We start from the raw sequence: 24,527 nt of genomic DNA on the forward strand, positions 1-24,527 counted from the left end.
CTGCCGACCTTTGAGAGCCAATGGAGGCAGAGCGTGTACCGCGAGCTATGTGAGTAGTCCCAGACGATATCGGTCTGTCGCCATTTATATAGAGCAGTCCTGCGTACACTGACCCCGCAGAACTCAACGTATCTCATTCACACCTTTTCCACCTCTTTTCACCATGTCAGACCTCAAAGCTTCCGTTGTCGAGACCCAAAACGGCTTCCACGTCGAGGGATACGAGAAGATCGAATATGACTTCACCTTCCTCGATGGCGTCTTCAACCCTGCCAACAACAACCTGGCCAAGTGCTACGAGCGTTGGGGCCGCTGCCTGGCTGTCATGGATCTTAACATCTACAACGTCTATGGCGATGGGATGCAAAAGTACTTCGACCACTACAACCTGCCCCTGACGATCCACAAGACCATGATCGGCGAAAAGGCCAAGTCCATGGAGACTCTCCTGAGCATTGTTGACTCGATGACCGACTTTGGCATCATCCGAAAGGAGCCCGTACTTGTCGTGGTATGTTCTCCACCCCGAATGACGTGTTGCAGAATGCTGACCTATCGCAGGGTGGTGGTTTGGTGACTGACGTTGCTGGGTAAAAAATAGCTCTAAGGCACTCTGGCCTGACTGCGCTGTAGGAATGGAGTTAACTCGTGACCTAGATTTGCTTGCGCGGCATACCGAAGAAATACCAACTTCATCCGTATCCCAACTACCGTCATTGGCCTGATCGATGCCAGTGTCAGCATCAAGGTCGCCGTCAACTACGGCAACTACAAGAACCGTCTCGGAGCGTACCACGCCCCGATGCACACATTCCTCGACTTCTCCTTCTTGAAGACCCTGCCAGAGGGCCAAGTACGAAACGGTTTCGCAGAGTTGATCAAGATTTCGACCTGCGCCCACAAGCCAACATTTGACCTGCTGGACAAGTACTGCGAGAAGCTAATCACTTCTCGGTTCGGTCGTGAGGGCAACGACAAGGAGGTTCTCCAGGCAGCGGATGAGATCAACCGTGCTGGTATCCACGAGATGTTGAAGCTCGAGACGCCCAACCTCCACGAGATCGGTCTCGACCGTGTCATTGCCTACGGCCACACCTGGAGTCCGCTCCACGAAGTAATGTTACCGCACCCTAAGCACGTTGTCTTTGCTGACTCTTCCGAAGCTTTCACCCAAGGTTCCGCTCCGTCACGGACATGCCATCTCCATCGACATGGCCTACTCGGCGACATTGGCAAACCAGCGCGGTCTCCTCAGCGATGAGGAGCACAGGAGGCTGTTGAACCTGTTCTCCAGGGCTGGTCTGTCCATGGACCACGAGCTGTTCGACGAGGACATGCTCGACAAGGCCACCAAGGCTATCCTGAAGACTCGTGACGGTCTGCTCCGGGCTGCCGTGCCCAACCCTATCGGTACCTGCGTGTTCCTGAACGACGTCTCTCCCGAGGAGATGAACAAGGCTCTGCGACGACACAAGGAGCTGATGAAGGAGTACCCTCGCGAGGGCGCCGGTCTCGACGCCTTTGTCGATGCCTCCGACACTGGATATACCATGAACGACAAGCCCATCGAGGATGCTATGCACGAGTCGAAGAAGACCATGAACGGCATGAGCAATGGCGCGGTCAACGGTACTGCCAAGGGCCAGGCGAACGGTCCTCCCCAAGGTCTCCAGGAGGTCATGGCCAACGGGTACGAGAACGGATACAAGAACTAGGCGCGACATAGCTGCGAATAAGTCCGACTAGGCAAGCGCATGTCCGACGGTTGCGATGACTAGAATGTGAAAGCGGTTGTTTGAAGCGGCGGCACTGTCTCCAGGCCGCAGTGGTGGATCGCGACATGCTTCAAGCTCATCAGCTTCCCCAAAATAAAAAAACAATTCACTCTACACAATACTCTATGGCCTTTGACTCCGTGAAACATGTTGTGGCCCGTGGGACGGGTGAGTGCGCGGCGGTGTCGATGTGTGCAGTCGAATGAAGTGGGCACTGAAGATACGTTACGCGGTTCTCGATTGAATGTTGCGGTTGCGCCATGGTCTTTTCTGCAGCATCATGCCGTCGCCAGTGTTGGTGTTGGTGGGCCGCACGCCTCGTCGCGCTCGTCGCTGTTGCCGCTCCATCGCACGGTGGTGCCCGTACCCGGAAAACCCTTCTGCCCGTGCACCGGCTTGGCGCCCCCACACGTCAGTATAAAAACTCTGCGCCCCTCGTCCTCCTTTATCGCTCCTTGATCAAAAAATACAAACGATCCCAGCCACGACTATCAGAACATCTCTGTCTTTTAGTTGCCAGTCACTACGGTGGCGTGGGATCGGAGAGCGATACTCCTGTAGGAAGCTGCTTTCTCGTTGGGTCGTCTTCAGTGATGGCGATGAGTCTGCGGTGTCGATTTATTTGGAGGACATACCTATGTCTCGTGCATGCGTTGCCGTGAGTGTGATGTACTTGTTAGTTTGTCATGGTTGCTCTGACTCGTTGCTTCCATGGCTCGTCGTTGTCGGATTCATGACCTTTGGCCCTATGGCATCGTGCACGGAGTTGGCGAAGAGGTCTGCAAGGTTCAGAAGCAAGAAAGAGACAGAGCACGACACGGCAGTCATTAATGTCAGTTGACTATTTGTCGTTATTATCTATCATGCCCGAGTGTCATGATCGTAATGGCACCCGTTTGCTGTGCATAAATCATCTGGTAGAATGGTCTAGCCTCGGCTGACCCATGGCCTTCTATGGGATCGCAACCTTTACGTCGTCTTCGTACTCCACGTCTTTGATGCCATCCTTTGTTATGACCTTGACCAGTACGCCCTTGAAATCGATTGGAAGACGTCGCTTCAGCTCCTCGGTGCACATACGCAGGATCTTCATGCCTTGTTCGTAGTCGATGTCAGGATGGTGATGCTTGTCGAGCAGAGAGAGGCAGTAGTACCTGGCAGTACCGTGTTAGCATGGGCCTGAACGTGCGAGAGGTGCTGCATTGGAGAGGGCAGCGGGTGGGACGTACTGTGCGTATCCATGTGCGGCGTATGGGAGCGGTGCTTGACTCGCCAAGTAGTCGATCCAGTAGAGAGTTGGCTTGTCGGCAATCGTGTCGTATCCACCCAGGAGCAAGTTGACCGTGTACGGTTTTCTTGATCGCAGCGCCGACGCCAGTTCTCCTCGGACGAAGTTGGCAGTTGCAGCGGGTGACAGCTCCATGTTGTTGCGCATCGAGTATAATTGTACGTTTGCCTGGATGTATTCGGCGAATTGGACTGCACCACCGTCAGCTACCGCTAGTCGCCGTGGCCGCTCCTGTCATACCCGTATCGCCGGCTTCTCCAGAGAATGCCATCAGCGTGTGTGTGTTGAGTACTCGGGTCTTGTCGTCAGACGCCTTGAGGATGGTGGCGCCACGCATGGCGGCTTTGGAGGCGGCGATGAGGGTAAAGTCCTTGCCGGTGATTCCTAGCAAGACCTCCCTGTGCAAGAGTCAGTATCCAGATAGCGCGTCTTGTGAACGACGTACATGGTGATGAGCTTGGGGTGGTGGCTGTGGGGAGGGAAGGCGACTGTCGTCGGGCGTGGACAGGCGGGCGGGGAGGCGTAAGATCAGGCAACGTCAGCGTCCGGATTCACGGTCGTGGTGGTTCAGCGGCAAGGACCGTTTGGTGTGGTTATGGCTGTGGTGGTGTTGACGCCGCACGCGAAGGCAGCTCCCAGCGTCGCGGCTGCCGTACACATGAAGCTTGGGCCAGCTCGGCCTTGGCAGGACTGGACTCGTCGCGCACCCGCTGTGCCCATATGTCGCCTGCACAGTCGCAACGTCTACAGTGAACTGCTCGAATACAAGCCACGGCTACGTGTGCTTGAGCTTTTCCTCCGCCGCCCTTCAGATGATACACAGACGGCCGCGCATGACTTTACCGGTACCCCCGAGGCACCATGAAACCTGTGACAGACGCGGCAGGTCGGTCTTCGGACCGTCGCGCATGCCATGAGAGCTGCTGTTTCGTCTGGCTTGGCTTGCAAGACGCTGGCGACGATGGAGTTTTGAGTCGTTTGCCAAAGAAGCTACCTGGGACGGCGATCTCCCGTGCATAATCGGCAGGCCCGCAGAGGGCATGTATCACGGACGCCTGTCACGCCCATGCCACAGCTCGCCCAAGCCAGCTTGCGCGTCGTCCCACCCAAGGCTTGCGATAATGGCTTTTACAAACGAGGGCGTGGGCTGCCAATGAGGCGACGGCGTCATAGCGGGGCTGAAATCTGCTGAACGACCCCTCCAAAACCTTGCTGGACTCTTAAGCTCTGGAACACCCCACCCAAACAAAACAACACCGACACTTGATCTTACACATACAACTAGTAAGTCGAATTTTCTGCCGGCAGCCTCTCCGCGGCCGGACTCTGCTGCCCGCGCATCCGGCCTGCTTCTATATCTCCTGCCCTGCACGTCTGCGGCTCCCCAGCACCCCAATTGACTCTCCCAACAGCAATCCTTCACCATGACCATCACCAAGATCCACGCCCGCTCCGTCTACGACTCTCGGGTACGTCGTGCACCAGCAACGCATCTCCCACCCCGGAGCTTCACGGCTAACCCGCTCTAGGGTAACCCGACCGTCGAGGTCGACATTGTCACCGAGACCGGCCTTCACCGCGCCATCGTCCCCTCCGGCGCCTCCACTGGCTCCCACGAGGCCTGCGAACTCCGCGATGGAGACAAGTCCAAGTGGGGCGGCAAGGGTGTCACCAAGGCCGTCGCCAACGTCAACGACACCATTGCCCCTGCCCTGATCAAGGAGAAGCTCGACGTCAAGGACCAGTCCGCTGTAGACGCGTTCCTCAACAAGCTCGATGGCACAACAAACAAGACCAACCTGGGCGCCAACGCCATCCTCGGTGTCTCAATGGCCATCGCAAAGGCCGCTGCCGCCGAGAAGGGTGTCCCCCTCTACGCACACATCTCCGACCTGGCTGGCACCAAGAAGCCCTATGTCCTCCCCGTACCCTGTAGGCAATCCCTATCGAGCAATGCAGTCACTGCGTACTGACTGTGCAGTCCAAAACGTCCTCAACGGTGGCTCGCACGCCGGTGGCCGTCTTGCTTTCCAAGAGTTCATGATCGTTCCCTGGTAACTTCATACCCGTGCAGCCCGTGGAACTCGGCACTAACAGCTCCCAGTGAAGCCCCCACCTTCTCCGAGGCGATGCGCCAAGGAGCCGAAGTCTACCAGAAGCTCAAGGCTCTCGCCAAGAAGACGTACGGACAGTCCGCTGGAAACGTCGGTGACGAGGGCGGTGTCGCCCCAGACATCCAAACCGCTGAGGAGGCTCTCGACCTCATCACCAAGGCCATCGAGGAGGCTGGCTACACTGGCAAGATCAAGATTGCTATGGATGTTGCGTCCAGCGAGTTCTACAAGGCCGACGAGAAGAAGTACGACCTCGACTTCAAGAACCCCGACAGCGACAAGAGCAAGTGGCTCACATACGAGCAACTCGCCGAGATGTACAAGTCTCTGGCCGAGAAGTACCCTATCGTTAGCATCGAGGACCCCTTCGCTGAGGACGACTGGGAGGCCTGGTCCTACTTCTTCAAGACCTACGATGGCCAGATTGTTGGTGACGACTTGACCGTGACCAACCCCGAGTTCATCAAGAAGGCCATCGAGCTCAAGTCTTGCAATGCTCTTCTCCTCAAGGTCAACCAGATTGGTACTATCACCGAGGCCATCCAGGCTGCCAAGGACGCTTTCGGTGCCGGTTGGGGTGTCATGGTTTCTCACCGCTCCGGAGAGACCGAGGATGTCACCATTGCCGATATCGTTGTCGGTCTACGATCTGGTCAGATCAAGACTGGTGCGCCAGCCCGATCTGAGCGTCTCGCCAAGCTTAACCAGATCCTCCGTATCGAGGAGGAACTCGGTGACAACGCCGTCTATGCCGGCAACAACTTCAGGACTGCCGTGAACTTGTAAGCGACTGGTCTGCAGAGTCCGGTAGTGCTAGGGTCATGGGATGATGCGACGATAATGAAGTTCAGAGCGAACGGAAGTATGTACACGAAATGCAACAATATATCCTACACAACACATGTCCGCTCCCCAATCAGGTATTGCAACCTGACGCATATGTTGACTTGACATTTTCTCATCTCCCGTAACATCATCTCTCTGATCCCGAAGTTGCTATTGCAGAACCTCCTTGCGTTTACTTAGCAGCTGAATCACCCGAGGACGTTTTTGTTCTGACTCATGCACTGTAGATCACCTCGGGGAGACATGTATTCAACGCAAAGTACTCAACGCTGTACTCACTCTGACATGACGGTTTCCGTGACGTTGCTACAGCATGTGAACTACCCGCCTTCTGGACAAAATAAGCGCGGACGTAGAGAGGTCGGTGCGTATGAGAACCCATCGTCTGTAGCCTTTCTTCTCGGCCCTGTTAGTAAAAGTAGACACAATCCCTTACAAGTCCGACGAAGCCCAAGCTACACCTCATCGATCCGCCCCACTGTCACTACCAATATTGACGTTTCTTCGGAGTATCTCCGACAAGCCCAGGAGCCAGCACCTCTCGGTTTTGCCTGTCGAGCTGCTCCTTATCCGCGATTGAGTAGAGTGTTCGGTCTAGAGTTGCTGTGCTTATTCAAAGTCAAGGGTTTTCATGTGGACCCTACCGAGCACTGCCTTCCTGCTGTCATCGTAACTACAAAGACGCTTTACTTTGGTCTGCCTGAAAGTAATGGAAAGATCGACATCGGCTTCTCCAGGCAGCATCATAGTGTGGGGTATCTATCAATTCTAACGAAGGCTATAAACTTGATGAATAGAGAATATACCAAGATGAATGGAACAGACGGCCAATGATGTGTTATGACCGAGTAACGTTCAGTGAGCTCGTTGCACGACGACTGAGGTGAAGAGTAAGACTGAGGAAGTACAATTGGTCGATTTACTACCGTCCAGGCCGTCTGTTACTGCTCATACGCATTGCCGTCTTACTTGCATCACCCACGTATGTGTTGTCCCCATCCCAATTCCAGCATCTACCTCGATATACCGTTCTATTCCCACAGGCCCAGGGCCATCCCCGGCCCACCAACTACCTCACACTGCTCCCTACTCTCACACATAGGGCCAGCCCCGTTTCTCGCACTATACGCACAGCAAATCCAATCCCCACCACAATAATTCGGGACCCAGAAGCCTGTGGCATTGCAGTACCGGAATCGATCACCGAAATGGTGACATTGAGCCACGCCGGGCAGGCACATGGGGTCAATCTGCCATAGCGCTGTTGTGGACGCTGGTGCCGGAGACGTGGCGGTCGCGTCGGTTGGAGCAACGAATGTAGATGTGTCCATCGCGACTGTTGTTGTTATCGTTGGTATGGTGCAGGCGGATTGCAGGACTGCGGAAGCGGTGTTGAGTGGTAATAGGAGGAGAAGGAGCAGATTGGCCGAGAGTTGATGAGATGGCATTGGGAGAGACATGATCTTGACTTGTTGATTTGAGGGTGGAGACATCGTATAAACTGATGCGTGGGCCGGATGCTTTTGAAGAGTCCTTCAGCTGCTCATGAGTCTGAACTAGTGGTATGTGAGGGGTACAGTGCTCGAAAAGAGCGCATACTCAGGCTATTTGATTAGGCCGTGATGGTGTGATATCACATCTTTGAACAAGGTGCCGAACTGTAGGCACCTTGAAATGGTGTACATGTATGACCCTGTCCCATGCATCAATGATACACGACCACTCAAGTACCGCGATGCTCATATCTAGGCAGTTGGAAACTACCATCGAGGACACCATATAGTATGGACTGCCAGCTGATAGACGGGTGGCAAAGTACTTTGGTACTCATTGTAGTGTTGGTGTGCGTTTGCTACGAACGGCGTGAAATCGAATGGTACAAGGACGATGTCACTGGAGCTGACTGTCTGCCTGTTGATCAGACTGCGCTTCTTCCGGCATCCCGCCATCACACATGTGCACTGAAGGTTTGTACAGTCCTAGCTGATAGATGGAAACTCGTTGAGCATGCCGATGATCAAGCTTGCAACACGCCGGCTTCGCGATGCTCTGCGTACCCTCTCACAAAGTCAATTGAGCAGGTATTCGGCCAAATCTCGGTATTGGTAGGTGTGAATCGAGCCGCGAACGACCTCATGCCCTGGCCTAGAGACGGTCCGGAACTCGGCACGTTGGCGGCCCGGGCTGTACAAGCCATCGATACCCCGAGCAGACACTACAGCGCACGCCGTAAGATAGATCTGTTCTGGGCTCTCTGTGAGCTTCACAATAGCCATGTTCGGAGCCTGAGACGCGGTGCAACGTAAGAAGCGCAAGGGATATGCAGGAGCTGCTCAGGGTCTGTCAAAGCCTAGGCTTGTCATCGTTGCCGTCTGACATTAGTTGGCCGAATGAGACGCACCGCCGCCCTCAGCTCGCCGTGCTTGCTTTATGTCCTGAGCGGCGGCGTAGCACGAAGCATCTTGTTCTGGAGCGGGCCGGAGCCGTTTCACCATGTTGCAGGCTGATGCGTCGTAGTTCAGAGTAAGAACATTTGATTTTTCTGAGAGCTCGCGCGTTAAGCCCGTAATGCTGTCTACATGTCAGCTGTCGATGCAAGCTTCCTAAGGAGCACGGTCGTGCGGCTTTTGATATCGACGAGGCAGACCAGGTACCCGATATGGGTAGGCCCAGACCGTTGCCAAGGATTCTAGAGATGGGCGCAATGTATAGACAGCAGACATGGATGTCCATGCCGTCATCTTCGCGGAGTAGATTCCCGAGAGATCGAGAGTCTTCGTTGGTACAAGGTGTGTTGTGAACGCCTCTGCTGAACATCTGGAGCAATATAGAAACAAATGTGCAGCAAAGGCTTGGAGTAGGCAGACCTTGGGCTGGCCAATGGTCTGGACAGCTCGACGGCTCCGCGGGTAGAGCTTCTAGCGCGGCATGTCAGATGCGTACCATGGTTCATATGCTCTTGACCTCGCCAGCTGTGATGAACCAATAGATGATAGCGTCGCTCAATCAGTGGTGTCAAGACGTCTGCTTAGAGGTCTGATTGGCAAGCGCATTATCTCGACCCGGTGAGTGGGTCGTGGGTGCAGCAAGATCTTGAGGAGTCGTCGTAAAATTTCGACGATGTTCGCCTCACGATCTAGATGCTACCGCCGGCCGGCCGTCGCTTGAAGAATGCCTCTCCACTATCGCAGTTGCGGTGAGAACCAAGACGCCGACGTTTACTGGAAAAGTCCTAGCAACGTGATGTAGCGGGTACTGGCAGCTTTCATGGTTTGTGGCTGCTCCTTCTGCAGCCCTGGAGTGGTCCGGTGCAGCTAGCGCCGGAAAATTGGATAGCCGCATGCCAGGCGTCGCACATGTCCACAGCACTCGTTGGATGGCAGCTTGGTAGCGACGAGTGTTCACGGGTAATGGTGGTGTAGGTGAGGCCAAAAGGGAAGATAAAAGAAAGAAGGGCATGAATGCTGACATGGCCTGAGCCCCAGCTAGAGAAGCTGATCAGCACACGGTGCACATCATTACTCGCATGGGAGGACGCCGTTCACGATGTCGTGTCGATCATGTTCTGATTAGTTGATGCATGCTTGGTGCGACGGGTTCCCAAACAGGAGCCCACCCACGGGTCTGGAGAAGTCACGACGTGAAGCAGACACCATGTAACGTTACTCTGACCTCAGGCCTCTCGAGGGCCTTTGGACGTTGGCGGAAGTCGAGCCAGCAGACGGAAGCTGTGAAGTGAATACGGACAGCGGAAGGGCAGCGGCTGATTCGTCAGACAAAGATGGTTTGTCCCTAGCGCAGGGAATAAGGGTAGCAAAAGGCCGAGCATGCAGCCTGAGGCCTGGGCTTGAGAGATGACACGTTACTGTTTGCTCGAGGGCCGAGAGTCTGGGCGACATGCAGAGGGGCGGCGTCACAGAGTGAAGCAGAGGCCGCAGCAACGGTGTCGAAAAAGAGGGCAATGTCGGGCCAGGCGACTGGTGGGCGGGTGTCGGAGCTGCGTGAGGGCAGAGATGGACGACGCGAGCACGAGCAGACAGCTGGGCAGCTGAACAAAGGGCGCTAGCTTCCGTTTCGGCCGATCGTCGATCTGGCGCCATCAAGCGGCGGCGCTAAGCCCGGTGCGGCGCTGTCCATCTGCAAACACTGTGCTGCACGACGGCAGTGCGGCTTCATGGGGAATGCGAGGGCAGCAAACGGGCGCGGTGCGCTGCGTGGGAGCGGGAGCCGCTGACGTCAGGCTGGACCAAGGCTGGAGGGCGCCGACGTGGGTGGGCGCCGCGGCGTGGCAGCTGTTGAGCAGCAGACAGGCAGCTTCGGGGCGCCACAATAAAGCATGCTGGCCATGGACTTGCAGATGGGCAAAAAGAAAAGACGACGGCGAAAGGGTAATGTGCATGTTGGGGCGGGCGACTGTAATCGTCATGGCGTAGGGCCAGGCGTGAGCGTCGGCGGCGACTGTGCGGGCGAGGTTTGCATAGGGGCCGAAGCGGAAGGGGCTACTAGGGTAGCGCTGGGAATCGTGCAGGAGCGACCGGCAGCCGAGCGCGTCTAGACTGTTCCAGCAGGCGCGGCCCACCGAGCGTGCTGACCAAAGCCGCCAGGGTCCCTCGACGCTCAAACTCTGCCCCAGCGTCCAAGGCCAGCTCGCAGCACGGCGAGCCTCACGGCGAGACAGCAGCAGCGGTCGGGGCCCGCTGTCCTCTTGAAGCGCGCCAGGCAGCCAGCAGAGTCACCACCAAAACGAGCGGCGGGCCTGGAGGGTGAGGGTGAGGGTGCAAGGTGCCAGGCGCGAGGTGCAAGGACGCGCAAAGCCACGGCTCCGGGACAGGTTCTAGATCGTCCACCAGCCCTTGTGTGCGACTCTAGCAAAAGACCAACCATATCGCTGACTGCCCGCCGTGCCTGCCATTCCTCGCATTCCTTCTCTCAGTCCCGCACATCACGCCTTCCTCGCCCTTCCCACCCACGTTACTAATCCGCTTCTGCATGTGTTTCCGCCTGCCTTGGTCGCCTCTGCATATCCTCCCTCCAGCTGCCCACCTCGTCTGACCCAGACCCCTGTGCCCATCCTGGACCCCCGTGCCGACTGCCCGCATGGAAGTCTGAACGATGGAGGGACCTACTACCATCCCACCTGATATAATCGAGCGTCAGTCGCTCTGCTTCTCCCGCCCCATGCCTGGCATGGTCGTACAGCAAGGCGAGAACGGCTTCAGAGAGGGACTGTCCCAGCTCTACGTGCCGGCAGAGAGCAACGCCGCCGAGCAGCTCGTCAAACTCAAGGATGCCCTCCGCAAGGCTGATACTGACAGCTTCTGGATCCAGCTCACCCAAGGCCTGGCCAAGATTGCCGACGCCCAGTACGCTTTCGTCTCCAAGCGCATCCTCGTCGACGACAAGAATGTTGCCGTCGAACTGCCACCCATCGGCGAGCCTGGAGCCTGCCTCATGGGCGAGGCTTTCTACATCAACGACGACCATGGCAACGGACCCGGCCACCTGAGAAACTTCAAGTACCATGCCTACCAGTGTCCGTGTGCCTACATGAAGCACGACAAAGTCTTCATCATCCCCGAAAGACTAAACGACTTTATTCTCGACAATCCAAACGACCTCATCATCCCGGGCGAGGCCTACCTTGGAATCCCCTTGTTTGCGGAAGGAAAGTGCTTCGCCCACTTTGGTGTCATGTGGGGTAAAGAGGGGGCTGCTCGGCGCGTGTTGAGCTGGGGATTTCTTGAGATGCTGTTCCATAGCCTGGAAGACATGATCCTAGAGCGCGTCTTGGAAGGCAATGATTTTGCAGAGGCTGCTGAACCAATCCGAGCTCAGATACCCAGGATCGTGCCCCACAGAGCCGTCTCAGTTGCCCAGTCATTGAAGCCTTACGCCCGGAGTCTATCCCATGAGTTGAGGACGCCGATGCAGGGTGTCGTTGGTATGCTAGACGTCATGATGGCAAACGTAAAAGAAGCATCAGAATCCCTGCAACTTGAATCGCGGACCCGTGAGATACTCGACACACTCAGGGAGAACATTGAGGCGGTCCAAGGTGTGTAACAATCCTGCAAAACCATTGCTTAATCCTCCTGGGAAACACCAATCCAGCATCGAGTCTTGAACCGAGCCATGCTAACTACGTATCAGACAGCTCAAGACGCGCAGTCGAAGCAGCCGACAATGTTGTCCACGCCTATGACATGAACATGGGCGTACCAGAGACCCCACTTTCGCCACTAGACAAGACGCCCGACCAGTGGAACACCTTCTGGCGCGAGATGCGGCCGGATCTGATGATTACCGGCAACGACATGCGCGCTCCGCTACGCGGCATCAAAAGAAGACGACACGAAGTTTCCTGGGCAGACCATGCTAACAAGACACGCGTGGTCAAGAGTGCCCGCCAACGAGTTCGAGACACCTTTTCAGAGGAGCCTCCCATGCGCGGCACCAAGTCCTGTCCTCCAGATGCAAGCGCTCTGGAACTGGACCGACTAGACCACACCTGCTCACATGGAACATCGTTGGGCAAGTGTGACTCCACCACCTCGCCAATCTTCGCATCCGAACACTCCAAGGTCCCTGGACTGCGACACACCAACCTGCGAGAAGTCCTTCAGTACGTCATCAACGATGCGCTCAAAGTAGGAGGACGACCGGATTCCGCCATCGCCGAGGCCACGGATACGGGAGAGCGCATTGAAGTTCGGACGCGTAGCTCGAATGGAGAGGCACACACCAAATGGATCGAGTGGACTGTTTCCGCCGATGTGCCAGAGACAATCGTCATTGACGAACGGGACCTTGCTAAGATGGTCTCTTGCCTTGCTCTCAACGCTATCAAGTTTACACAGGACGGATCCATCACACTCCAAGCGACACTCAGCGCAAAAGGTCGCTACATTGTCATCAACATCAAGGACACGGGCTCCGGCATCCCGGCGGCGTTTCTGCCTAACCTGTTCAAGCCGTTTTCAAGAGAAGACGACTCCATGACACGGCAGAGTGAGGGGCTGGGCCTTGGTCTCATGGTCGCGAAGGGTATTGCGAGGAAGCTCGGTGGCGATCTCTTCTGCCTGCGTTCGCATGTGTCGGGACCCGGAAGAGGATCAGAATTTGAGATGCGAGTCCCGCTTACCCCAGGCGAAATATGCAGTCGCCCTGCAACACCATTTGGGTCCCCCACCCTGTCCATCAAGTCTCGCATGTCTATCGATCCCGAGGTACCTCGTCTGGACCTTGGCCGGGGCCCAGTCACCCCTCCGCTGAGTTCTGATGCATTCAGACACGAGCGGGAACGTCGGCCACCAATCACACCTGTCATCACCGCCCCCTCTGCAAGATCGCCAGATGACATTGGCCTTGCTACTCCCCGCCGCACTTCATCGCCCCCGCGGCAACACTCTACTCGCGCTCTATCTCTGGAGCGGGACGTCGTGCCAACCGATCTCGGCGAACAGCTGCCCCTGAACATTCTGGTCGTGGACGACAACGCTATCAACCGACGCGTTTTGGTGAGCATGCTCGGCAGGCTGGGCTACAAGAACATTACCACGGCATTCAACGGTAACGACGCCGTCGAAACGGTTCGTCGCAATGCGCTCGCGCCGGCTTCTGAAGCATTTGATGTCGTCCTCATGGACCTGTGGATGCCGCTGCTGGACGGCTTCCAAGCTACCGAGGTGATTCTGAAGATGCCCGAGCTCGTGCGAAAGCCGACCATCCTGGCCGTCAGCGCCGACATTACGGATGCCGCTCTGGACAAAGCAGTCAAGAGCGGAATGAAGGGCTTTGTCACCAAGCCCTTCATCACCAGGGACATTGCCCGATTGATTCGGACATACTGCGCAAGCCAATGAGCTTGCACTTTCTACTTCTCCCACGGCGCTATGGCTGCCTGGGTTTATTCACGATACATAGATTATAGTCGTACACGATACAGGTGGTGATGCTAGAGAGCGGGCATGACTGGATCGGACTGGGTACATGATGATGACGATAGCATTTGACCGGGCCTTTGAAGGCTTTTTGCGGCGTTTAGCGAGCGGGATACCTTTGGTAGGCCATAATACCCTTTGATGAATTGTGCATGTCGGGACGACCTGGAACATGGGCTGCAATAGCATACGCGGGCTACTATCCAACGAAACGTTTACCATATGATTCGACTCGCTGCTTCCTTTGCGAGTGACACTGCAGTGCTGGCAAGGTGAGCTCTGCTAAGACGCGGATTGCCGAGCTCGACCCGCAGGCACGGCAGTCTTGCCCCGGTGAGCTGCAGTCATGATGTCCAAGGTGGGGAGCTCGAGCCGCGGGGCATGGCCGAACATGGCACCTGGCCTCGGAATCTGGCCGCGCCCCAAGCCTTGCAGAGTCGCTGCGAACGGCGACTCTCACCAGCCACATTCCGCTCGAGGTGCAGTCGGACGGGTGCGCGAATGGCAACGAGCGCGAAACGTGTTGGCGGGCGAAGGGTGGCTGGAGAGGCTGCAAGCGGACTAGTGCTGTGGCGCATGCGGGTCGATTTTAGAGGACAGATTTCTTGGGACGCGCCGAAGTCGAGACAAGAGCTGTTGCGCCGCCAGTACAGCCGTTGCTGCCGTGGACAATCGCAGAACCTTCCATCCTCTTCTCCTGTGACGCTGCTTGTGCCAGGAAACACGGTCCCTCCCTTGCCGCTCCCAGTACTAAGGCGGACGTTGTCCCAGTGCATCTCAACGTCATAGGCAAAGACCACACACTTCGCGAGCCGAACTATCTCTGCGACCACCACCACCACCGCGCCACGCGGACCATCCAACAGCGAGAGCACCGAGAGACGCAGACGCGGCACCGAGAGCAGTGGGCATGGAGAATGCGTACACCAAGACGCCTGCCGAGGCGCTGAGGCAGTTCCAGGTCGAGGAGCAACAGGGCCTCAGCGCCCAGCAGGTGCAGAGCGCACGGGAGAAGCATGGCAAGAACGGTATGTCAGCGCCGTCGCAGAGGCCGCCCACCACTAACACGCGGGACAGCGCTGCCAGAAGACCCGCCGACACCCATCTGGGAGCTCATCCTGGAGCAGTTCAAGGACCAGCTGGTCATCATCTTGCTAGGCTCGGCAGCAGTGTCGTTCGTACTTGCCCTCTTTGAAGAGGACGAAGGCTGGACCGCTTTCGTCGACCCGGCAGTCGTACGTACTAGACCAGACTCTGCCTGCACTGCGCTGACAGGCCCCATAGATTCTCACCATCCTCGTCCTCAACGCCGTCGTCGGAGTATCGCAGGAAACCAGCGCCGAAAAGGCCATTGCGGCTCTGCAAGAATACTCCGCCAACGAAGCCAAGGTCGTGCGCGACGGCCACGTCAAACGCGTCAAGGCCGACGAGCTGGTCCCTGGAGATGTCATCTCCGTTACAATCGGCGACAGGATACCCGCCGACTGCAGGATCTTGTCTATCCAGAGCAACAGCTTCAACATCGACCAGTCCATCTTGACCGGAGAGAGCGAGAGCGTGTCCAAGGACACCCGGGCCGTCAAAGATGAGAGCGCCGTCAAGCAGGACCAAGTCAACATGCTCTTCTCGGGTACCACGGTCGTCACGGGCCATGCGACTGCGCTGGTCGTCCTGACAGGCGCCAACACCGCAATTGGAGACATCCATGAGAGCATCACGGCACAGATCTCGCAGCCCACACCCCTCAAGGAGAAGCTCAACGACTTCGGCGACCAGCTCGCAAAGGTCATCACGGCCATCTGCATCCTCGTCTGGCTCATCAACATCCGCAACTTCAACGACCCCTCGCATGGCAGCTTCACCAAGGGCGCCATTTACTACCTCAAGATTGCCGTCTCGCTCGGTGTCGCCGCCATCCCTGAGGGTCTGGCCGTCGTCATCACAACCTGCTTGGCCCTGGGCACGCGCAAGATGGCTGCGAGGAACGCCGTCGTGCGGAGCTTGCCTTCTGTCGAGACTCTCGGCAGCTGCAGCGTCATCTGCTCCGACAAGACTGGCACCCTCACCACCAACCAGATGAGCGTCAACAAGATGGTCTTCCTCAACGAACAGGGCAGCGGCCTTGAAGAGTTTGACGTCCAAGGTACTAGCTTTGCGCCCGAGGGCCAGATCTCACTTCGTGGCAATCCTCTCGAGAACCTCGCGGCGCAATCCGACACTGTCCGCCAGATCTGTGAAGTCACGGCGCTTTGCAACGATGCCGCCCTTGCCTACGACTCCAAGAATGGCACGTATAACCTCGTCGGTGAGCCTACTGAGGGTGCCCTTCGTGTCCTAGTAGAAAAGGTTGGCACTCCCGACATTGCCCACAATGCCACGCGCGCCAGCACCTCGCCTGAAGGACGCCTCGATTTCGCCACCAAGCACTACGAGAGCCAGTATTCCCGCCTAGCAACCTACGAATTCTCCCGCGACCGTAAGAGCATGTCTGTCCTTGTAAAGAAGGGCAACTCGCAGAAGCTTCTCGTAAAGGGCGCCCCCGAGTCAATTCTTGATCGTTGCACCAATGTCGTCGTTGGCAAGAACGGCAAGAAGATACCAATGAGCAAGCAACTGGCCAGTCTTATCAACAAGGAGATTGTCGAGTACGGCAATCGCGGTCTGCGTGTCATTGCTGTGGCGTCTGTTGAAGACGTTGAATCGAACCCGCTTCTGGCGAAGGCGAAGACCACCAAGGAGTACACTCAGCTAGAGCAGAAGATGACTCTCATCGGTCTCGTCGGCATGTTGGATCCTCCTCGTCCTGAAGTCCGCGCCTCCATCGCAAAGTGCCGCTCTGCTGGTATCCGCGTCGTGGTCATCACTGGGGACAACCAAAACACTGCCGAGTCCATCTGCCGTCAGATTGGCGTCTTCGGACCCAACGAGGATCTTACTGGCAAGTCTTTTACTGGTCGCCAATTCGATGATCTCTCCGAATCTGAAAAGATGGAAGCCGCTAAGCACGCAAGCCTCTTCTCCCGCACTGAGCCAACGCACAAGTCCAAACTCGTCGACCTCCTTCAGCAAGCCGGTGAGGTGGTCGCTATGACTGGTGACGGTGTGAACGATGCTCCCGCACTCAAGAAAGCTGACATTGGTGTTGCCATGGGCTCCGGAACCGACGTAGCCAAGCTCGCCGCTGATATGGTCCTTGTAGATGACAACTTCGCTACCATCGAAGGCGCCGTCGAAGAAGGCCGCTCTATCTACAACAACACTCAGCAGTTCATTCGCTACCTCATTTCGTCCAACATTGGAGAAGTCGTGTCGATCTTCCTGACTGCCGCTATGGGTATGCCTGAAGCTTTGATTCCTGTCCAACTCCTCTGGGTCAATCTCGTTACCGACGGTCTCCCCGCCACCGCTCTCTCCTTCAACCCTCCGGACCACGATGTGATGAAGCGCCAGCCCCGTAAGCGCGACGAGCCTCTCATCAGCGGCTGGTTGTTCTTCCGTTACATGGTTATTGGTACCTATGTCGGTGCCGCAACTGTCGGTGGCTATGCGTGGTGGTTCATGTTCAATAGCGACGGTCCTCAAATCTCGTTCTACCAGCTCCGCCACTTCCACCGCTGCTCTACCCAGTTCCCTGAGATCGGCTGCGAAATGTTTAGCAACTCGTCTGCCCAGGCTGCGTCAACCGTCAGCTTGAGCATCTTGGTCGTAATCGAGATGCTCAATGCCATGAACGCTTTGAGCAGCTCAGAGAGTCTGCTGACACTGCCGCTCTGGGAAAATATGATGCTCGTCTATGCCATCTGTTTGAGCATGGCCTTGCACTTTGCTCTCCTCTACATTCCGTTCTTGCAGGGACTCTTCAGTGTCATCCCGCTAGACGGCAACGAGTGGAAGGCGGTCATGGCCATTAGTGCGCCTATCATGTAAGCCATCCTCACAGTCTGTTAGAATCAACGAAAGAGCAAGGCTAACATGAAACCAGCATCATCGACGAAGGTCTCAAATTCCTCGAGCGCAAGTTCTTTATCCAAAAGGGTAACGAGAAGTTGGAGCTTGTCGAACAGCAAAACGGCCGGGCGAAGAAGGACTAGGTGTCTTCTTCCTCTTCTTCCTCTTCTTCTCCCTCTCACTCGCTGAGACGGGTCAGTGGACGGTCACATCTCCGCTCTGATCTGGTCAAGGAACGCGTAATATAGTCACTCTGCATATAGAAGCAAGAAATTGGGGAGTAGGTGTTTTAAGAGATAGCGAGGAAGGGATGTTTTGATACCTCTTGCATGAGACTAGGAGTTTTTGCTTCGTTCAATGACGAGTGGTAGACGTAGATGCGAACAGTATGAATAGAGCAACAGTCACGCCACAGCGAAGCGAGTATACGTGCCTTGTATGTTTATTGTGAGTATCGTACAAGAAAGATGTGCAATAGACAGGCATCATCGGTTCATGTCTGGACGACCGACAGTGCAGTCTTGCCGTGCTGAATATCTTCATCGGCTGGCGCATGAAAACCGTAAGTAACAGTCTGCAAAGCTCCTGCGAAGCCCAAGTAGCCTTCGACAGGCAAGCCCAACTCTTACCCCAGGATTCCCCCAACACGAAGACCTCATTAACTCTCCACTCGTCCTCCGACAATGCATGTTGCGTATAGCTCACACCCATCAATCACCGACTCGATCCATCAACCTCACGCTTCTCCTTAGCGCCCATCATACTTTGCAGTCAGCCTCCTGCCCTCCTTCTCCACGTCATCGACCTCGGGCTCCCAATCGACTGCCTTCTCGTGCACACCAAGGAACTCCCAGATACCCTGTCCCGCCTTGATCTTAGCCTGCTTACCCTTCTTGGCCGCCTTCTTCTCCGCAACCGTCTTACCCGTAGTCAAAAGGTGCATGTCAACCCTGAGCTTCAAGTATCCATTCCCTAGAAACATGATGTCTATGTTGTGTTTGCCGACAACTGTCTTGGCCTGGACAATGCGGAAAGATGCGTGAGGGGGAGCATGGAACGCGTGGGTGGCATACGGCGAGGAACGAGATGGAATACTGAGACTGGCACTATGGGCACCGAATGCGGCGCTCAGACCAATAATGGAGGAAACCCTGAGAGTGCGCTGGCCGAAACCGTGGTTGTCGATGTGGGTCTCGGTGTACATGGGGCAGTACAGCTTCCAGGATCCTTCAATCGCACCAAGAGGCATGGGGACACGGGTCAAGATGCTGTAGCGGAAGAAGGTAGATGCAGTCTCGGCGCGCTTGATGTCGGCGTTGGCCTTTTCCACTTGCAATGCGTTTGTGACGACCACCTTGAGCGCGGCAGTGTTGGTGTCATCGGAGCGTTGCAGTTGTAGCAGCTGTTCGCTCTTGGGGGAGCAGCCTGTCAACTGGGGTAGGCAAGGAAGGGGACCTGCTTCATTGCTGTCGTAGAGCCAGTCGTCATACTCTTCCATGTACTCGGCTTCCTCGGTGAAGTTGATGGTACGCCGGGAAGTGGTGAAGGCAGTAGTGAAAACGTCAAAGCTGGCTTCGGTGTGCTTCTCAACATGCTTCTTCTTCTTCTTGCTGAAGGAAGAGAGCTCCTCGTCGGGCCGAGTGTAAGGCTTGTTAGGGCGCAGATACATGTCCAGAACACTTTGGGTTGTGGAGGAAGAGGTGCTCGACGTGGTGCTGGTTGCTTCGCTGACGGCGCGACGACCTCGCGGGCGTGGTTTGGGGGCGTCGTTTAGGGGCTCTTTGAAGTTCATGAGGTTCGCAGAGGTGAAGCTCTCGATTTGGCTGTTAGTGAGTGGATTGACGGAGCCTTGGCTACCGACCACGTGCTTGTCGGCTTTGGCAAGTTTTGCGATAGTCATGAGAGGGATATCGGGAGACGATTCGTCGGCAGTAGGTGCTTCCTCGGTTTTCTTGCTTGTGGTCGCTGCTGACGACTGTGCCGGTGCAAGGCTGAAAGGAATCGCTGACACACGAGGAGTGGTTGCAGGAGTGCGGCTCATCTGCGAAAGAGGAGTCTCGGTGACAAGGACTTCAGACTGAGCGGAAGTGGCCTTGGTCGTCTTGGCCGATGACTTACTGACGCCGTCCTTCAGAGTATGAGGAGACTTCTGAGGAAGTGGAACCGGTGTCTTCTGAGGAAGCGGGACAGGTGTCTTTCGAGGAAGCGGGACGGCTGTCTTGTGAGGCAGCGGAACTGGAGTCTGCCTCGGACGAGAAGACGGAGCCGCTGCGACAGAGGGCGCTGGTACCGGGGTCTTGACGACGTTGGAACTCTTCTGCAAGTCAGAGGCAGCAGGCGCTTTCTCCAGTTTCTGCTTCTTAGCCTTGGTCTCGCCAGACTTGACGACCTTCTTTGCCGTCTTGTTAGACTCAACAACATCCTTCTTGTCCGAAGCCTTTGGCCGTCCGGGCTTCTTCTTGGGTGACTCCGTAGGTACGGTAGCTGGCATAGCGACTGCGGCCTCGCTCTCTCGCTTGCGCTTCTTCGCAGCAGAAACTGGTGTGCCGTCGGGTCCAACCTCCCTCTTCTTGTACGGACCGCGTGGACCATATTTTCCATTCTTGAGAGGAGTCGCAGCAAGCTTGACAGTAGGTGTCGCATCGACTGGTGGAGTGTTTTGCTTCCCTTCTACCTTCTCGGGCTCCTTGGTAGCTTTAGCTTCTTTGGACAGCCTCTTCAGTCTCCTGGCTTCCTTCCTCTCGGCCTTCTCTTGCTTCTTCTTAGCTTTCTCTTCCTCGGCAACTTCATCCGTCGCACCATCGTTGGTTTTGATAGGTGCCGGCTCCTCGTCCTCTTTGAAGTCCATGCTGTTGTAAGACGGACGCTTCATTGAGGCGCCTTGACCAGTCAGGTGATGCTGCGGCATGCGGTAGAGACCGTTAGGCGGCATCGTTTCGATGGTTGTTGGTATGTGGCGGGTGGATTTTGTTCCAGAAATGTGTTTGTTGACGTGGTTTGCTGTTGTTGCCAGGTTGACTGGGGGCAAACAAAACACGATCGAGCCCGCAAGAGCGCGCGACGACGTGTAACTTTTCTAAATCCAGTTAGAGCGTGCGCGCAGAAGAATGGCTGGGGGATGACTACCTTGGCCCTCACGTTGCGGAGTAAGAGCTTGAACAATGTAGAAGGGTGCGAGAGACAAGGTTGACAAAATTGAGGGGAGGAAGTCGCGAGGGAGAAAAGTCAACAAGCGATCTGCCTGGACTCAAGGTGAAGGTGAAGACGAGAACATGCACTCACCTTCACGGTGAGTGTCGAAGGATCCCAATGTAGCCCATGCCAAGACAGAGAAGTCAACGACGTTTTCCAATCACGTGGCTCAGTAGGATCTACTAGATAAAGCGTTTGATGTGTGTCATGGTGGAGGTGCGGGAATCAACAAATCTGCACCACCACTATCAGATCCCGCGGCTGCATGCATTTCAGGACATACGATGTTTATTCGGATGATGGAAACACGGGTATAATATAGCTATGCGTATAATTTCTGCGGAAGCCTGTTCCCTTCATTAGGTATCTTGACGTCAGCTACTACTTAGCCCTTCCCCTGGCGGTGACAGATCTGGATTTCACCACGCCTTAGGCGCTTGAATAGGATTTAGACATTTGTTGATACGATTTAATTGTCGACAATAGTGGTGTTGGCAAAGGTGCGGTCGAGGCCGAAGCGTGAGGCACTGAATACATGGACATCGCTTGCCGGTCGTCGAGGGACCGTTACAGCGGGACATCTCAGCGGCGATGATGGTTCATTCATGCGAGTTAACATATTTCTTTGATACAGAGTTGGATGTATATCAGCGCCCCGTGTTCAGCCATCCCAAACGCACATGGTGTCTATGAACGTCTCCACTTCCTCAGCTATGACCGTTTCCAGATGCACCCGTCTGATGCATTTCGTAGATTTTTGTGTACTTCAGGTCATTGTATGAGGTATCGCGAATAAGTCAAAACGCTATTGAGAGAGACCCCATCTTCCATGCCTCATGGCTTCATGTTTGATGGGTAGAGCGTCTTCACGAAAGGCATGTAAGCGTTGACGAGTGACGCCATTAGACGTTCCAGAGTATGCAGAGCCGTTCGCTCGAGTAGTCTGTCTTCCTAACAACTGCCAATCGGGTACTCTTGAGTAGACACGTGGGGAAAGAAAGAACAAGGCTGGCATGAGCATATGTCTGGTGGTGTTGACTTGACGGATGGTATGTAAATGGTGTTGTGGTTAAAGTGAGCCTCTTTAGCATTCCACATAGCATCTCTGCAAGTATACGGTAAGCAGAAAAGGCTCAATCTATGGATGTGTGGGGCTGTGATCCAACTTGGTCGACTTTCGGATGCTGCCCTCGGTAAGCGAGATCATGGTTGAGTTCAACAATGGAATGATGACTCTGAACGTACTCCGTCGACGTGGAAATGATGATAAATCTGTAGCGAAGCATTCGTGAGCTCCTCGCTATGGAACACAATCAGCATCTACAGGCTGACACTGAGTTACCCTATAACTATATCTTCTCTTCCTCTGAAACCAAAATGCACTAAGTGATTACAAATTACTCCCCGTCTCTCGCTAGACTGGCCTCGTGAGCACACGCGCCAGACCTTAAAGACCCGGCGTATGCGCAACATTCCTGATATCCTTGGTTTCAATGCGACCTATAGCTGGATACATATCATGCCGATCAATGTAACTATTCACGGTCTTGACATTCTCCAGTTCATCTTTGCTCCCCTCACTCTTGGCCGTGTCCACCTGCACCAGCGCGTTCTTGTCCATATCGTCGTCGAACTCAGCTAGCCCGCTTCTTGCTGGGAAACTAGTCACTTCGCCGCCATTCTCCTGGATGGGCGGGATACCCGCCATGTCTCCGTGATCTAGACTGAGCTTGCGGACGCGAGAGTCTAGATTTGAAGGCGGAGGCTGTGGTGTGTTGTCGCTGGGGATTGCGCTAAGGGACTTGGAGCGCACGGCTTGGAGGGTGTTGGAGTCTTCTGAGGTGCGATTTGGGGCCTCGCCTGCTGAGAGGGAGCGCTGGGGGTCAACGGTCGGCGTATGTGGAACGCTGTTCGAGCGCTGCTTGTCGTGTGCGGTTTTGCTGCTCTTGGACCACGACTTGAATTTGAAAGCCGAGAGCCAACCCGGGCGCTTTTCCTTGCCAGCGTTTGGATTCAGGGCACGTTCGGCAGCCAGCTGGATGTGGGATTTTGCTTCTGGCTTTACGGGCTTGAGTCCGGCGACGTGGGCTGGCGAAGGAGCCGGAATGGAGCGGACATCGTAGTCTGACTTGCGGCGCGCGCCTGCTGCATCCACATTGGATTCTGAAAGACCCAGTACAGCACGGTTTCGGGCGAGATTGGATTCCTTGACTTCTTCGGTGATGTACGACATGGCTTTGTCGATGACATCGATGTACTCTGGATAATCGACGACGCAGGCTTCCCGAATCAGACGCAGCTTCTCCCAGTCTTGCCGCACTGCTGGCCCTGTGAGGTCAGGGTGCCAGCCCATGCTCTTGAGATCGGATCGGATTCCCCGGTCAACCTGCTCCTTGACGCCCATGAGATCAATGAGCGCATCGACTTCGGTGCGGACAACCTTGACGTACTCGCTGAAGCGCGTGGTGTCCTTGACGGTCCAATGCGAGGTGGTCATGCTCAGGTTGCGCTTTAGAGTCGCCCGCGCGCCCGTCTGGGCGAGGAGATCCTTGAGGAGGGCAAACTTCTCGCGGAAGCCTTCTAGTCGGTTGGTGTCGAGTGCTGGGTATTCCAGGCGCGAGAACGTCTTTGGACTCTTCAGACCGTATACGTTCATCAGCTCATCGCGCGACATAGTGCTAGGGCGGCCGGCGATCTCATGCAGGGCCCTGCGCACCTTTGCATTGATAACCTCGTCGTCAAGCCTCGGGTCTCGGACGCCAAAGTTGACTGGCAGATGCGGATCCGGGTTCGTGATGCCCGGATGGCTGGGGATCATGTGTCGAGCAATGGTCGCGGGCGGCGCAGAGATGCCCACGGCATCGCCAAAGATCAGCAACCTGCCCTGCTGAAGGCCGAGCTTGGCAAGCGCAACCTTCTGCGCATGGTCGTGGTCCTTGGAAGGATGGATGAGGTTGAAAGCTTCAACACAAGTGCTGAACTGGGTCGCGAGAGAGAAGACGTCGGTGAGGACCTGCGCCTTGGTCTTGGCTCCGACAGGCTCGGTTGATTCGACAAAGTCGGTGGTACTCTTGGTCGTCATGTCGGCGGGGCTCGTCGCGGCTTCAGCTCGAGAGATGTCGATGGCAGAGCACAGAAGCGCGCGCGCCAGCTGGAGGAAAATCAGGATACATCACGGATTCGGTCAAGTCGATATTCACTGCATGTGCGCATGACGTCTGGGGGAGAGACCAATATCCAGCAGCCAGCTGTGGCGCAGAGGAAGCGGGGCACCGATCGGCAAGTCTCTGTCCTGTCTTGGCTTTCGCTGCACGCTCTTCATTCGCGAACACGCCCGCTGTCCGCAACCAAGCATTGCGACAGTCCATGCCACGCCTTTGCCTGCTGCACTCGTGTGTCTTCGACGCCACACGTTGCCAGGGCT

At 55.8% G+C, this 24,527-nt stretch overlaps 7 protein-coding genes across 7 annotated transcripts; 4 read left to right on the forward strand and 3 right to left on the reverse strand.

Annotated features, from left to right (window-relative positions):
• Positions 1 to 163: 163 nt before the first annotated feature.
• On the forward strand, positions 164 to 1,715 carry J4E93_010838 (uncharacterized protein; the record flags this gene model as incomplete). The annotated part of the gene is made up of 4 exons (XM_049348714.1): positions 164 to 511; positions 562 to 590; positions 658 to 1,114; positions 1,164 to 1,715. The coding sequence occupies 4 exons, from the start codon at positions 164 to 166 to the stop codon at positions 1,713 to 1,715; spliced, it is 1,386 nt and encodes a 461-aa protein (XP_049194168.1).
• A 1,012-nt stretch (positions 1,716 to 2,727) lies between these two features.
• Positions 2,728 to 3,783, reverse strand: PCB4 (putative proteasome subunit beta type-4; the record flags this gene model as incomplete). The annotated part of the gene is made up of 5 exons (XM_049348715.1): positions 2,728 to 2,929; positions 3,005 to 3,254; positions 3,304 to 3,461; positions 3,509 to 3,551; positions 3,720 to 3,783. The coding sequence occupies 5 exons, from the start codon at positions 3,781 to 3,783 to the stop codon at positions 2,728 to 2,730; spliced, it is 717 nt and encodes a 238-aa protein (XP_049194169.1).
• A 704-nt stretch (positions 3,784 to 4,487) lies between these two features.
• J4E93_010840 (uncharacterized protein) lies at positions 4,488 to 5,963 on the forward strand (the record flags this gene model as incomplete). Its single annotated transcript, XM_049348716.1, has 4 exons — positions 4,488 to 4,532; positions 4,593 to 4,995; positions 5,045 to 5,117; positions 5,168 to 5,963. 4 exons carry the CDS (start codon positions 4,488 to 4,490, stop codon positions 5,961 to 5,963), a joined length of 1,317 nt encoding a protein of 438 aa, XP_049194170.1.
• A 5,172-nt stretch (positions 5,964 to 11,135) lies between these two features.
• Positions 11,136 to 13,885, forward strand: J4E93_010841 (uncharacterized protein; the record flags this gene model as incomplete). Its single annotated transcript, XM_049348717.1, has 2 exons — positions 11,136 to 12,078; positions 12,174 to 13,885. The coding sequence occupies 2 exons, from the start codon at positions 11,136 to 11,138 to the stop codon at positions 13,883 to 13,885; spliced, it is 2,655 nt and encodes an 884-aa protein (XP_049194171.1).
• A 988-nt stretch (positions 13,886 to 14,873) lies between these two features.
• J4E93_010842 (uncharacterized protein) lies at positions 14,874 to 18,054 on the forward strand (the record flags this gene model as incomplete). The annotated part of the gene is made up of 4 exons (XM_049348718.1): positions 14,874 to 14,991; positions 15,041 to 15,198; positions 15,248 to 17,886; positions 17,946 to 18,054. The coding sequence occupies 4 exons, from the start codon at positions 14,874 to 14,876 to the stop codon at positions 18,052 to 18,054; spliced, it is 3,024 nt and encodes a 1,007-aa protein (XP_049194172.1).
• Positions 18,055 to 18,659: 605 nt separating this feature from the next.
• Positions 18,660 to 20,843, reverse strand: J4E93_010843 (uncharacterized protein; the record flags this gene model as incomplete). Its single annotated transcript, XM_049348719.1, has 1 exon — positions 18,660 to 20,843. One exon carries the CDS (start codon positions 20,841 to 20,843, stop codon positions 18,660 to 18,662), a length of 2,184 nt encoding a protein of 727 aa, XP_049194173.1.
• A 1,707-nt stretch (positions 20,844 to 22,550) lies between these two features.
• J4E93_010844 (uncharacterized protein) lies at positions 22,551 to 24,185 on the reverse strand (the record flags this gene model as incomplete). The annotated part of the gene is made up of 1 exon (XM_049348720.1): positions 22,551 to 24,185. The coding sequence occupies one exon, from the start codon at positions 24,183 to 24,185 to the stop codon at positions 22,551 to 22,553; it is 1,635 nt and encodes a 544-aa protein (XP_049194174.1).
• Positions 24,186 to 24,527: the final 342 nt, after the last annotated feature.

This window comes from Alternaria ventricosa, assembly GCF_023758065.1.
Source record: "Alternaria ventricosa strain BMP 2768 chromosome Unknown scaffold_36, whole genome shotgun sequence".
Classification (NCBI taxonomy): Eukaryota; Fungi; Ascomycota; class Dothideomycetes; order Pleosporales; family Pleosporaceae; genus Alternaria; species Alternaria ventricosa.